The sequence below is a fragment of the Tenrec ecaudatus genome, chromosome 4 (genome assembly GCF_050624435.1).
Source record: "Tenrec ecaudatus isolate mTenEca1 chromosome 4, mTenEca1.hap1, whole genome shotgun sequence".
Lineage (NCBI taxonomy): Eukaryota > Metazoa > Chordata > Mammalia > Afrosoricida > Tenrecidae > Tenrec > Tenrec ecaudatus.
Window position 1 is genome coordinate 191,411,610 of NC_134533.1, and position 15,667 is coordinate 191,427,276.

Sequence of the window (15,667 nt, forward strand, 5' to 3'; positions counted from 1 at the left end):
TTCTTTTTGCCTTTAACTGGCGTGCTCCTCCAGGGCCTTCCTTTTCCTTGGCCATGAGACCCCCTGCGACTTTTATACATAAACACTCCCGCAGTTTGAATGTGGATTGGCTCCTTATGATTGGTATCCACAAGTGGATAAAAACACTTTTATGCCTTGTGTTTCATACTGCCGAGTTATTTCCAAACTGATGGTGAAAATTTGCACTAGCGACCTACAAGTCTGACCATACTTTTGGCCCATATTCGGTATCTTACTCATGTCTCCGGGAGCCCGGGTGGCATAGTGGTTATGTGTTGGGCTGCTAACCACAGGGCCTGCAGTTCAAAACCACCAGCCATGCCCTGGGAGAAAGGGGAAGCTTTGTACTCCTGTGAAGAGTTATTGTCTCAGCAACATACAGGAGGGGTTTTACCCTGCCTATGGGTCGCTGTGAGTTGGAATCGACTTGATGGTGGTGGGCTGCCTCTGTCTCCATCACCATATGTATGCCTCTCTGTATATATGTCCCAATGGGCTTGTTCAAAATTGGCATTTTATTATTGTATGTTTACTACCAAATAGTATCATACTTCCTTCATGTGTTTGCTTACTTGATGTGAGATATCTGTTTTATATCCTTTGGCTACTTATCTTTTTGGTGTTTAATTTTCTTTTTAACTTTTAGGAGTTCAGGTGTTTAATTTTTAGGAGTTATAATAAATATCAATAGTAACACTTTTTCCTCATTTATTGTAATATTTGAAAATCTGATCCCCTTATTCTTTAATCAAAGTTATTTTTAAAACAGAAGATAAATGATAGAGGCAGGAATACACAGCATTTTCTTTTCAGCATATTCTTTCTGTTGGCATTGGATTTGTTCTTTGGTATCAGTATGTTCTTCGCAAATTCCTCGGTACAGGTAAAGTTGGCAGCCAAAATGCATTAGGCAGTAGACGTGCCTGACAATTTTCTAATTTTGCAGGAAAAAAGGAGCTAGAGTTGTGTCCAAGAGAGTTGACGACTTCAAGGAAAAGTTCCAACATAAAGTAGGAAGCGTTTTAGACCCGTAAGTTGATTGACTTCAAATTCATAGTCTTTGCATTGAAGGTAAAAAAAGTGCTCTTGTGATAAATGTTGGTTGGTCTTCTATTTGTTTCTGTTCGTTAAAAAAAACAAACATCCTTTTGTTTTCAGTCCTACTTGGTTAACCCCAATAGAGATTAGTGTTTCAGGAAAATTCGAGTCCTCCGAGTTGGAGGACATTGGGAGAAAAGGGAAAGTGAATGTTTTTCTGAGCTTTAATTTTATGTTCTCACTGTTAAATCTCTTTCTGGACACACACACACACACCCTATCCATCATTCTTTGGTAGTTCTATTTTGAATGTGTTCTTATAAATAAAATGACAACAACAACAACAACAACAACAACAAAACCCTTTTAAAATCTGGGCGACTCAAAGGCCATGAAAGCATGGAGCCGTTGTGAATGCAAGTGAAAGATCAGACTGATCTGTTGGCGAACTCGTGTTTGAGCTTCATGGTTCGTTTATAGGAAAGAACATAGACTACTGGGGATATATGGCTAACATTGTAACTTCTATGATTGAATATATTTAACTAAAGTGCTTGTTTTACTCGATAGCATTGCAGAAACCATGAATGTCCCCCCAGACCACACATTTGGAGCATGTGTCTGTCCTGAGGAGTACGGTAAATATCCAAGTTTTCTCCTTTGAAAAAACAAGCCTGCAGTTACGTTCACCATCTCCTTCTCCTGAGGCTTCTAATTTTAAAGACTTAAATTTTGCATGAACAATAATGAGAAAAATGAAGCACAAGCAGGAGAGTTCCTATTGTATTTGAAATAGGTAGAGTTTTAAGTCCTTGGACTGAATACCTTAATATGTATTAATAGCTTTTGCATGCTGTATAGAACATAAATATTGTCCATAGTGAGGTGAGGTTGTTTTCGACCGCTTCCAAATAGTAGAAGGCCCTTGGATCTCAAAGTGTGGGTCACAGACTGGCAGTAGAGATGTTCTCCAAAGAGCTTGTTATACACGCTAAAATATCAGGGTCCCCCAGGTCTACTGAGTCAGAAGCTGCAGTTTAACAAGATTCCCAAATGAGTTGAATGCACATGAAATTTGTGAAAGCATTACACTGGGTAATCACATAATTAAGAAGCATCTTCTTTCCACTAGCCACTCACTCACTCACCCACTCACTCACTCACTCACTCACTCACTCACTCACTCAATCAGGGGGCAGAAGGCACAGGAATTTTCTTTTTATGTGTAAGCATTTTAAACAGACGTGCAAATGGGACCTGGAGATGAGGGAGGGGTGAATTATGTTATCAGCGATTTTCAGAAATATGATCTCCAGGCTCCATTCACAGGAAGGGATGGATGGGAACTTATTAAAAATACAATTTCTTGGAACTTATGTCCAGGTGTCTGAGCGCGCAGATTCTTCTCTACACGAATGCATATAAAAACCACTACTGCAATGATTTTAAGTTTAAGTCTACTCCCTGGCAAATGAAATTATAACTAATTGAGTTTAATGTTTTGGACCATTAATCAACCCATCAGAAAATTACATTTGGTTCTATTTTTATCTGGACTGCGTAACTTTAATAAATGCCTTTCGGGGTAAGTGTGTGTGTATGTGTGGGTGGTGGGGTACACTGTCTTGCTAATAATTGGACATTTCTCAGATTTTTTCATAAATATGTATAACATGAATTGGTGAATCCAGGGCACAGTTTGCCACTTGGACAATTTGACAAGATTGGCCAATTTCTTAAACGTTATCAACACTCTCTTCCTATAGTGCATATGAAGTAGTCTTGCAAAATAAAAAGGATGGACAATCATACTTTCAAAAGTATATGAGACCCAGCCTCAGAGCTACTGTGAGCATCCTGGGCACCCACAGTGAAATCTACTTGACTTCCTGTGACTGTTGTGTCCCTAGCAGCATACATTCTGTGCAAAGCTGCAGGGCCTGCCAGCTCCCAGGGCCACACTGCTTTCTCTGCTGGGCCTGGATTTCTTCCTTTCCAAAGGGAGTAGTGAGTGGGCTGTGCGTTGGGCTGCAAACCAAGGTCAGCAGCTCAAACTCAGCGACCACTTCTAAAGAGCAATGGGACGCTTTAAGCTCCTGAAGAGATTGCAGCCTTGGAAACTCAAAGGGGGCAGGTCTATTCTGTCCTGTAAGGTGGTCCCGAGTCAGAATAGACTCAATGGCAGTGGCTGTTGTGCACAGAGATTGCCTCATCATAGGGTCGACCGCAGCTCTTGTCTGTGCTACGGAATGTCTGTGCCCAGCTCCCCAGATGCACCAAGGCAGAGGAGAAGCGAAGGAGAATCTAGGGCCGGGGAGCAGCGATGCTTCAGGGTTGCTGCCGATAGGCAGAGTGTCTGTGAGCAATCTGTTCACCTTTATCACTTGCCATGATGGGGCCTAAATTATAAGCTTCATTCTTAAGGCTACAGCTTGCACTACTGATCTACCTCTTTTGAAATGACTCTTGAGTAATCACAAGTGATAGGAGATCAGCTTCACAAGTATTCTTTCTAGGCCAAGGCAGAAGGCAGCACTGACAGTAAAGCCTAGTGTAGTGGTTCTCAACCTGTGGGTCGAGACCTCTTTGGGGATCAAATGACCCTTCACAGGGGTCGCCTGATTTATAACAGTAGCACAATTACAGTTATGAAGTAGCAATGAAAATAATTGTATGGTTGGTGGGGGGTGGATCACCACAACATGAGGCACTGTCTTAAAGGGTCGCGGCGTGAGGAAGGTTGAGAACCACTGGCCTAGTGGAATGTGGCAAGAAAACTAAAGATAAAAACCATCACCCATTCAAATGGTGGTTTTTGGATATTCAGGGAGATGACAGACCTCTGTGGGTGGTGGGAAAGAATCTCAATCAAAAGCCAAGAATCTCTATTGCCCAGAATAGTGTTTCTCTCCATAGGGTTTATATACTAGGAAGAGGTGTGGAGGAAGGTAGAAGCCACTTATTTTGTTAAAAAAAAAAAATCCTTAGTTGCTAGAATTTCCATTCCCATAGTCTTGTGTCTTCTAACTTCAGGAATGTGTCTTGATCGTTGATCCTGATGCAGCGTGGGTGGTAACAGAGAACGGGGCGGGCCTGGGCAATGTGGTACTGCAGACCGAGTGCTGACCGAAAACTCATGAAAGGAAGGAGTAGGGACACTGAGGGTCATTTTCATAAGGGCTCCCCGTTGTTGTTAGTGCCATAGAGTTGGTTCAGACTCATGGCGACCCCGTGAACCTACAACAAAACGGCATACCGCACAGTGTCCGCCAGCTCACACTTGGTAGGTTTGAGCCCATTGTGGGATACTGAGTCAATGCGTCCCGTGGAGGATCTTGCTCTTTTTGACTGCCCCTCTACTTTGCAGCGCCAGTTATCTCTCTCCAGGGGCTGGTTTCTCCTGAAAACTTGTCCGAAGTCCATGAACTTCACTGTCCTTGCCTCGAAGGAGCATTCTGGGTGCACTTCTTTCTTCCCAGAGCGCTCCCAGAGGGTCAACCAATGCTGAGTCACCCGGAGTGGTCCCATCATGGAATCGGTGTCAGCCTTCAGGTCCTCTGCATTATGGATAAATGTCGCCTGTGAGGCGATCAGACAAAGCCCCCACAAGTGTCGGAACTAACCAGGCAACTGGGGGGGAACTGGGCTCCAGATGGCCCCACAAAACGCTTATTTTCTGATAATTTTTTTTCTTGTCTAGGCAAGTGACCTGAAGTTGAGGTTAATTTCTATTAAAGTGTGTGTGTGTGTTTTATTGTACACAAGGATTTTCTGTTCTGTCTCTACATAGATATGAGTTCTTTCTGCATTCACAGAGATTAACAGGTCTCATTATTTCAGGAAGGAAATAAGACTGACTTTAAATCCTAGTAATAGACTTTTTCCCCCCTCCCTTTTGGATAGGAGCTGGTGATCTCATCCATAATAGACTTCCGGGTGAATATCTTCGAGGCAAGGATAGACAGCGAGCCATGATTGCAGCCGTTCGACATCACCTAAAGAACGTTAACTGCCAACAGTTTGACACCTTGCTGGCAGCCTTCAGGCACTACGACAAGGCTAGTATCAGAGTAGAGCTTTGGGGTATATACTGATGTCATTGTGGATTCCAGAAGTTTAGTATAAATCAGGGCCGGGGAATACCAGCCCCCACTTCCCAGGCTTTGTAAAGAAAGTTTTGGGGCACCCCACCCCACCCATCCATTTTATGGACCACCCACCACTGCAGTTACACTGCAAAGGTAGAGTGGAGGAGCTGCAAAGCACACTGTAATGGCCTGCAAAGTGGGAACCGTGACTGTGTGGCTCTGGATAGAAACAGTTTGCTGACCTTGGGCGTAGTTCAGTCGTTCTTGACGCTGTGCTTCTTGTACCGGCCTCAGCATCTTTGGGGAACTTGGTAGAAATGCTGTTTCTAAGGTCCACCCAAACCCAATCCTGCCCTCCTGATCAATTCTGACTTATCAATTCAAACCAATGTGTGACTGAATCGAATTGCTCTGTAGTGTGTCTTGGCGATAGTCTTTACAGAAGCAAGGCCCAGGCCTTCCTTCCCGGGGGACTTCTGGGCAGTGTTGGATGACTCAGTAAGCAAGGTCAATGTGGGCTTCCTTGTGTTTACTTACTAATCTGTATCGAACAGTTGCACATATTTCTACCACATCAAAGATTCTGCCCCGTGTGACATTGTTCAATGCTGAATTTTAAGCACATGTCTGGGCTTACACAGTTTATTGAGTGACCAGCCCCTTCTTCTGGGTGGGGTCAAACTCCCAATTCTTAGGCAACAGCTGGTTGAAAACTGCGCACAGCGCCCTGACCTACTGAATGTACTGAATTTGGATGACTAGGGTGGGGCCCACCAACAGTGTTTCTCCAGTCTCACCGTGATTCGGATGTATTCTCAAGCTTGAGAACCACTTTTGTAGACTTGCTGAGTGTGCGAGGAACAAGCAGAAAGCACCGCGAAAGCTTGGGGAAGGCGCCGGGTGCTACACCTATCTCTGAACCCGTACACTTGGTACCTTTGACATAGGTCCGGGGAGCAGGATGTGGTCTCAATTTTGAGAGAATGTTTTTATCTGATTTTCAAGCAACTCTAAATTTTATCTTTTGCTGAATTCACTTTGTTCTAGGTCTGTATAATGACCTCCAATTACGGTATTTTGAGTCAGCATAGGGTTATTTTTAACAAAGTTGCACTGCCTTGAGCTTCCATTGAGGAACACTGTAAACAATTGCTCGGTGAAATGTATATTTTTTTGGTCAATGTGCTGTGTTGTGGTGGTGGTGGTTTGTCATGTGAACTCTTTTATTCCAATACCCAGTTTTAAAAAAAATCATTTTACTGGGGGTTCATACAGCTCTTATCACAATCCATATATCCATCCCTTATGTCAATCACATTTGTACATTTGTTGCCATCATCATTCTCAAAACATTTGCTTTCTACTTGAGCCCTTGGTATCAGCTCCTTATTTTCCCCTCCCTCCCTGCTCCCCGCTCCCTCATTAACCCATGATCAATTTATAAATTATTATTATTTTGTCATATCTTACACTGTCCACCAATACTTAGTCTAATTGAAGGAAATAACTTTCATCTTCCCAGTATCTGCAACTCCTGGACAGTACACATTTTGTACCAACTATCCATACAATTTTACTGTGGCGTCAAAGTCAATTCTACAAACACACCCAATTTGTGAACATGACCTTAGAGCGCACACTTTACGTCTTCTTTTTATTCCAGGTTCCATTGCTTCCCTCGCCCCCCACCCTTGTTTTCTTTTTGTCATGATTTCTTCCCTTTTTTTTTTACCGTGTTTAGTTGTACCTACACTTCTAGGCCTCAGAATCCAGTTAGCGTGCGTCTCGTATAAACAAGCACAGTGTGACGGTGCCGTTATGTCGCAATTGCGGTCTGAGGGCAGAAAAGGGAGGGTGACTTCAGTCGCCTTCCAAAAGAAGAGACACAGTATTTCTGCTTCCCTTCCAAGGAGAATGGTTTTAGAAAAGTTACCCTCTCTGCTTTTTATTGAAACAGGACACATTTGATCACGCGTTGGCTAATTCACGTTACGCCCAATCAGTTTGTTTGTTCATTGGTTAGAGAGGCCTGTGCGCTGATGAATCAGAAGCAGTTTAACGATCTCATTAAATTTGTGCTAATTGTATAGGGACAAGTACACAAAAGCTAATATTCAACCACAGTACATTTCTTATGAAGTTATGCTTGAAGAAAGAGTTATGTATCCAATTTGCAAGTTTTTATGTAAAAACTGTGTCTGACTAGTTCTTCAAAGCAACCAGTTGCTGTGTTGATATAGATAATTTCAAAATGTTTTCTTTAAATGAAAAAATATAAGCTAAAATAAGCACACTTAAAATTTAACTCAAATCTAGGTACCTTGAAAAGATAATGGGGGGATTTACCTAGTAATGACGTAAATAAGGGAACCTAACACAATACACTTTACTGTGCTTTTAACACCTCTTCATTTTTAAATGCTATTATGGGCAAAACGATCATCTTAATAGCTGATGATTATCTTAGTAAACCACCAGGCAAATTCTTTATGATAAAATTAAATTAAGCAGGGAGGAAATTACTGAGACTTATTTCATGCTGATATGACTTTTAAATAGCGAACCTTGAATTATAACGCAGGGCTTGATGTCTTTATGAGCTTTTTCCCCCCGAGGGTAGTAAGATGTAGGCCTTCCTGGTATCGCTGTGTGATACTTTTAATCGTTGGATGCCCAGATTCAATGGACAAAACCAGAAGCCCAATATGGTTTTCCCAAATGAATCTCTTGGCTTTTGAGTAAATTAATTATATATGTTTAGGAGACAAATGGCCCCCAAATTTGAAATATAGTTTATGGAGACATATTTATCAAGACAAGACAAAAACAAAGACAGTTCATCCAAATGAGAGAGACAACCAGCAGGAGACCATAATGTCACCCAAGGATTTACAGAGAAGCCACCCTTTGGAGGAATTTCCTTTGGAGGAAATTGCCTCCAAAGCCTGATGGACAGCCGATCAGGACATCACAGATGCAAGTGGGACTAGGGGAGCAGGAGTGTCACCATGATTGGGACAGGTATATTCTGCTAGACCGAAGCGTTAACAAGATTGGTTCAGGGCCCTCTGACCAAGGCGCCCAGGATGTGACTCATGATGATGAGACCCCAGGACCCCATTTTTCCTGAAGGAGACATCCAGGCAAGTCGCTGAGGGCTGAGGTGGCCCTCCCTGGACCGGCTAGGGGAGTGTTAGTAATCCACTTTCTAATGCACACTGCTTGAGGACCAGACTATTCACATTGATGGTTAAGGGTTAGAAATAATTCAGTGGAGGCTTAATCGACATGGAGACTCAAAAATGGATTTTAGGCTTTCACTGTAACCATAGTTTTTTTTTTTTGGCAAAATAGACATTTACTGAGCACTTATTAAACATGAAACACTAAGTCTGATAATGGACAGACCTTCTTCTTAGGGAATTTGTAGTCTAGAGGAGAGTCGACCATAAAGCAGAGCAGCAGAAGCACGCAGCAGCTGATTCAAGAGAGACTTGGCAATTTTTCCAGAACCTTTAAGCCATTTAACATCACAATGGATGTTTAGAAGTGGCCATGGTAGGAGTATTTACAACAGGTAAATGTTTCCCCCCTCATCCAGGAGAATGCCAGTTGTTAAACATTTACAACACACCATTGGACTAGAGTGAGAATCAAGTGATGTGACAGATTCAGCGTTAGCCACCGACTTGGGCTCTTCTCCATCATAGGCTATGTAATTCCTGATGAATGCGCCTAGCAACGCACACAGCTGATGATTGTCTCTTTTAATTAATTTTCTAATTAAACATGTGTAAAACTCAGTAATCCCTACTTGCTAAAGGATTGCTTTTGTTGCCAATATGTACACATTGCTAACTAAAAAACAGGATAATCTCTTAAAATAAATTTTGCATCATTTAAGTCTGTGAGGCTAAGCAAGGCCAAGAACTAGGCAGCCGCCTGAGATTCTTCACCTTGCACGCAAACTAAAGGTTACCCACCAGCAGTTTTATGAACGCTAGCAGTAGGCACAAGACAGTTGTTGAACGAAAAAGGTGTGTGGTAACAGCAGTACCCAGAACATCAGCATTGGCTCCAGTCCCCCCAGTTTCAGTCATCACGGATGACATGATGAGAGCTGCTTGCCGATGTGTATGCAGTCCCTTCTGGTACAGGAATGGAAACCCTGAGTTTAGGGGTCCTGAATCTTTTATAATAGACAGCAAGGTGTGTGAGTTGATCTTTATTATACTTGAATATATAGTAGATAAACCTGTTCATTGCTCACACAGAGACATCATTTCTCTCAAAACTTTTTACTGTATAAACATCCTGGAGGAGAGCATCCAGAATGAAGTGTCTTATTAAAACCCCCAAAAGCCTAAAATAAAAACAACAGCCAAACCCATTGACCTCAAGTTGCTCCTGACTCATCATGACCCTAGCTAGGGTTTTAGAGTCTGTAAATCCTAGTGGGAGTGAGCGACAGGCTCAGCTTTCTCCCAAGGAGAGGCTAGTGGGCTGAGATTACCAGTCTGCAATTAGCAGCCCAGTGCCTAACCCACGGTGCCACCCAGGCACTTTTCTTTGACAGACATAGGAAGTATGAGAGACTGTTAGTCTGGGTGGACTAGAGAAACAAATTCCTAGAGAGCCTCATATGTGTATAAGAAAGAACATTATATACAAGGACAATTGAATATTGAGAAAATGCCCCAGCCCAGTCCAGATCAAGTCCATAATTCTGATATGAGTCCATGTGTCCGATACCAAGCTATAAAGTTTTCTTCAGAGTCATGAAACTCATACAATGACACCAAACTCAGGAAGATCATAGGCCAGTGAGTGGGAAGTCTTGTGGATCCAGTGGTATTGTAAGCTTCTCAGCACTGGCAGGAGTTTCCATGTGGCTCCCTTAACTCCAGGGCTCGAACATAGCTCCATATGTCTTGTCAGCAAGCATGTCTCCCAGGGAGTGAGTATGTGTCCTGCCTCCAGCGAGCTATTTTTCTTAACACCTCCAAATGAGATCATCAAACTGTAACCTGATTGACAGGCTAAACTCCACCCCTTCACTCTTAAAGTCGCAAATTGACAACAGATTATATAACTACCACAGAGATCCTTGAAAAATTGTTTCTGAAAAATATTCACTCCTTGTTTTTATACCATTTTGGCATTTAACAAACTTCTTGCTTTCAAGTATTTTGGGTATATATTTAGGACTGAAATTGTTGGGTCATAAGGTCAGGGTCACCTATGGTGAACAGGTTTTAGTGGCGCTAAGTAGTAAGAACAGACTAGGAAAAAGGAATAGGCAGTTCTTTTCTGGGGGATTAGCCACTGAAAACCTTGTGAGTAACAATTGAGCATCATTGTCTGATATATTGCTGGAAGATGAGCCCCGCAGGCTGGAAGGCACTAAAAATGGTAAGGTTCAGCCTTACAACCAAATGGGTCCTAAGGAGTGGTTGTGTAATTGAAAGGTAAATTAAAGAAATATCAGGCAAGGCATGTAAGAGAGAGAGAGAGAGAGAGAGAGAGAGAGAGAGAGAGAGAGAGAGAGAGAGAGAGACAGGCTTGTATAAGCATTGGGCATGCAACACATACATAACAGGAAAGGCAAGTACTAGAGGCATGCATGTAACAGGAAGGGGAGGTATTAGAAGCATACACGTGATAGGAAGGGGAGGTACTAGAGACATACTTATGACAGGAAGGCACATACTTATCAGATTGGGCAGGTTCTAGATTTAAGATGATGGCTTAACCTTGGTCATCCCCGAGCTGACTTAACCTTAGATGTCCCTAAGCTCTCCTGCAGGGGGACGATCTATGATCCATTTCAGAAGGGAGTTGGCTGCATCTAGGCTGGGACAGACGATAGACCCGTGGAGATTGATAGCCTCTGGCGTAGAGTAAGCGGCAAGTGCCTCCTTGTAAGAAGCATCATTAAGAGTAGCACTATCACGGGGGACATGGTGGGGAATAACTTTTAGTTAGGGGCATGTGACTAGGATTCATTTCCAACACGCGAATGTGAAGGCTTTCCGCCACCTCAGCCTCCTGACTCTTTAATGATGAGCTTAGGGAATTTGTCCACATGCATTATCTTCTTGGATCTCAGTTTCCCACACAAGAGTACTGCAAAGGAAAGCCTACTTTCTCACAGGACAGTAGACCTTATTGACATGCTGATGGGCCATGATTCAAAATGAGAAGATGCAGCTGCAACATTCAGTAATCATTGGAATGCAGACGGTGTAGGGTAGGGATCTAGGAAAATTGGACAAAACGAAATCAACACATCAATCTTGATAATCCCCTGGCCATTTTGAATTGAATGATTATTATGCCAGAATGACCAATTCAAGGAATGGCATTGCATTATTTGTCAAAAGCACAGTTCAAGATCTATTTTGTGAAGTACAATGCTGTCATTGATAGCATAACATCTACATGCCTATGAGGAAGTCCAGTTAATACAACTGTTAGGTAGCTAGTTTAGGGGCAGGGGATTGTCCCTCCCATGCCTGTAGAGACCCCCATAGAGGGGATAGAAAGAAATCAGGTAACTATTAGACACCTATGAAGGCCCCAAACTGAGCATGCTCAAACTCAAGCCCCCAAATCAAGTGGGAGGTACACCTGGGCGGGCCAAACTAGGCCCAGGCTCATGACATCACCAAGGTAGGCCTACCTCAGCCAATGGGGTCAACCAATGCCATCAACTACGTCTTCCCCCAGGCAGCGGGTAGGCTAGAGTGAAGGCAGAGAGCACGCCCTGGGATGCGCTCTTACCCTGCTGGTCAGGAGCACATGCGCTTGCTTGCCCCAGGCCTACTCGGTGCCCACAGCCTTTTGGTCCACATGCTCGCAGCCTCTAGGATTCTTGGGCTTCTGGTCTTGAGGGGGTCACCCCCGACCCTCCAAGATACACATGCATGGGTGCTCTTTTCCATGTGGTTGTTCAGGCCCAGCTGTGAACCCTTTGAGACTGTAAGACCTGAAACGTGTCCTGTCCTTCTTAAAAACCCACTTGGATTACAAAATGGCTTCGGCGTGAATTCTGTCATCGTGTGAAGCCAAGAACTGAGGCGTTACCGACTCCAGAAACCCAACACAACGACTATTAAATTAATGGAGCAGCCAATGAAGCCAGTGATGAAGAAATGTACTAATTCTACTTCAGTCTGAAATTGATCACACATGCAATACCGATCCATTGGTAATAACTTGGAATGCAAAAGTTGGGATCAAAGAAGAGGTATCAGTAGTTGGAAAATATGACTTCAGTGGTGAGACGAAAGCTGGTGATGGCAGGATAGCATTTTGCAAGACCAATGACTTCTTCATGGCAAACACCTTTATTTAGCAGCATACCTAGCTACTATACACAGTTCTGTCGCTAGATGGACTACATAGGAATCAAAATTGACCATATCTGTGGGATGCGATAAAGGAGCCCTGATGGTACAGTGGTTAGAGTTGGTCTGAGAGCCACAAGGTCAAAACCACCCGCACTTCTGAGGGAGCAAGATGGGGCTTTCCATTTTCTGAGAACATAACTGTAAAGAGGTACGGTCTCATAAACTCACAGGGGCAGTTCTACCCACAGGGCTGCTATGAGTTCTATAGGTCATCATCAGTCAGCATCTGCTCACTGGCAGTGAGTGTGTTTGTTTTGGTGGGAAGAGACAGGAGCCCTGACGGTGCTGCTGAGAAAGTCCTGGACTGCTAACTACAAAGTTGGCAGTTCAAACCCATCGATGATTCTTTGAGAGGAAGCCGATGCTATCCTGCGTCCATGAAGACTTATAGACTTAGAAATAGCAATTGACTCAGTGGAAGTGGCGTTTTGCTTGCTTGTTGTCGTGGTGGGTTAATCGTTTAATCATTATACAGTGCTCTTTCTTGTCTTTTATAATGGCTTTTGACTTAAAATCTATTTTATCAGGTAGTATCACTGCCACTCTTGCTCTCTTTTGGCCGCTTGCTTTTGGTTAAGGGTTATGTCTCTTGTAGGTACCATATATATGGGTAATACATTTTAGAAAAAATCATTCTGCCACTCTCTGGTGCGTTGAAATTCTTTGCAATTCATTGTGATTATTACTAAGTAGGAATTTACTGTTGTCGTTTGTTCTGCTTTATGGGTGTGTGGTGTGTAATCATTTATTTGTTCTGCTTCGTTTTCTTTCTGGACGGAGTTCTTTTTTTAATTTTCTTTTCCTTCACTGTTGACTTTGTATTTGCTGAACCTCTTTCTGGTTTTTTCCCACTTTATGAAGCAGATCTGTGAACTTTCTTTGTGGTTATCGTCCTATGTTTTTAAAGTCTGTTCTGTCTTGCTGCTATCTTGACTTCCTTTCCATGTGGAAGTTATATAACTACACACGATTCCTTCTTTTTGTTTTGAAATTGTTGTCTTTTATAGATCGAAGCCTCTGATCCCTGTTTTCAGTCATTTAACTTTGTTTTATTTTTGAGAATTCTTTATCTTGGTTAGTATTCTGATGCAGTCCCATGTCCTAGCCTCTGGTTCCTGTCTGACATTGTTGGTCCAAAGGCTTTCCTTTAATATTTCTTGTCTGGTTGGTTCAATTTTTACAAATTGCTTTCATTTCTCTTTATCTAGGTATTCCCTAGTTTTCTCGTCTTATTTGAAAGACCATTTTGCTGAATGCATAAGCTTGGTAGGCAGTTAATTTAGTTCAGGACTTTGTAGATGCCAAATAATTGCCTGAATGGTTTCTGGTGAAAAATCAGAATTTAGTCTTACTGGTTCTTCTTTGTGTGTGATATTTTGTTTTTCATGAGCTTCTCTCAGAATTTTTCTTTGTCTTTGATTTTGTAAAGTTTGATTAGGATGTGATGGTGACTTTTGTGATTAATTCTCTATGGGGTTCATTGAGTTTTTTGGGTGGTTAACCTTTTTTTTGTGATATTAAGGAAATTTTCTGTCAATAGACCTACAATTCTCTCCATGCTTAAAATTTTTTTCTCCTTCCACTGTATAATTCTAATGATGCATAAACTATTCCTCTTGTTAGGGCCCTACATAACTCCTTGACTGCCTTCATTTTTCTTCTTTTTTATTTCTTTACTGTTCCTCAGACAAATTAGTATGAAGAGATTTGGCCTTTATTTTGCAAAGGATATCTTCTATTAATTCACTTCTACTTGTATGTCCTTCTACTGAATATTTTATTTTTGATATTTTATTGTTAATCTAGATTTCTGGTTTGTTTTTTTTTGCATTGTTTCTGTCTGCTTACGTTGTAATTTTATTCTTTTTTTATTTTTCTGAATTCTAGAGTTTTGTCTGTTGTCCTTAATCTCTTTGAAAATCCTGCATCCTTATATACATCTTCATTTTTTTTCGCATGGGAGGGTCAAGTATTATTTCTTCAAACTTTTCTGACCTTTTGTTTTGCTCACTGTCTGAGCTATGGAATCCTGTGTCTTCAAGTGGTATGTTATGTTTTGCTGTCTGCAGGGACAGTGAATTATTTATTTTGACGCTTCTAGCCAAGATTTCTAACTCCCACCAAACAACTTTTTCTTGCACGGGACTGGTAAGAAGGTGGAGGAAGACACTGATAAGATTCACCTGTGAGTGAGTGTGAGCAGGATTCCCTATTGCGGCATCCTACTGCATAGACAATGAGCCTTCTGTGAAGCATGTGGGGAGATCTTATTATTGGCAAGAGTCCTGAGTGGACTAGAGCCTCTGGACTCAAGATCCTGCAGAGTGAACCTCCTGGATCTAGAAGACAGCTATAACATCAGAGAAGCAGCAGCAGGACCGGAAGCCAGAGCATGAATCAGAGTGATGGACTTACCAACTCATGAAACAAGTCAAGCTGAGTGCTTTTGTGCAGGAGGCTGACTTGCAGAGTGGAGTGCCTCTGGGCACTTACTTGGGGGGATGTTGGGCTGGTTGACCCACAGAAATGGAGCTAAGAACTTGGGGCCTGAGGCTTACTGGAGTGGGGTTCCTTGAGCAGTTAACTCAGGGACCTCCATTTGCTGATGTGCAGAGCTTGAGCGGAATGCTTTTGGGTTGAGGATTATGTCAAAGTAGTATGTCCTTTGAGCACTTACTAGAACTAAAAGAACTTTATAACGTGTTCTGATAAACAACTCAACTCTGAGCATCTCTCACTGGCATTACAATTTGTTAACTTCCTTAATAGGTCCTTTAATCGAACGTGGGGAGAGTGGAACTGAGTGAAGACCCAAAGCCCATCTGTAGACAATTGGACATCCCCTGACAGAAGGGTCACAAGGAAGGGGCGAGCCAGCCAGGAAGCAGTATAGCAACAACGAAGCCCACCACATTGCTCTAGTGCTTTAATGCTCCCCCCTGCCCCCAATCATGATCCCCATTCTACCTTACTAATCCGGCCAGACCAGAGCTTGTATACTGGTACAGATAAGAGTTGGAAACACAGGGAATCCAAGACAGATAAACCTTTCAGGAACAATAATGGGAGTAGTGATACCATGATAGTAAGGGGAAGGTGGTGGGAGAA

The 15,667-nt window shown here is 42.5% G+C and overlaps 1 protein-coding gene across 1 annotated transcript in view; it reads left to right on the forward strand.

The window, feature by feature from the left end:
- The window catches only part of EFHB (EF-hand domain family member B), a 73,901-nt gene that overhangs the window by 33,739 nt on the left and 24,495 nt on the right, over positions 1-15,667 (forward strand). Inside the window, exons 7-9 of the mRNA XM_075547173.1 lie at positions 968-1,051; positions 1,630-1,697; positions 4,963-5,117. Coding sequence (XP_075403288.1) covers positions 968-1,051; positions 1,630-1,697; positions 4,963-5,117 — 307 coding nt within the window. The remainder of the gene's footprint in view (positions 1-967; positions 1,052-1,629; positions 1,698-4,962; positions 5,118-15,667) is intronic.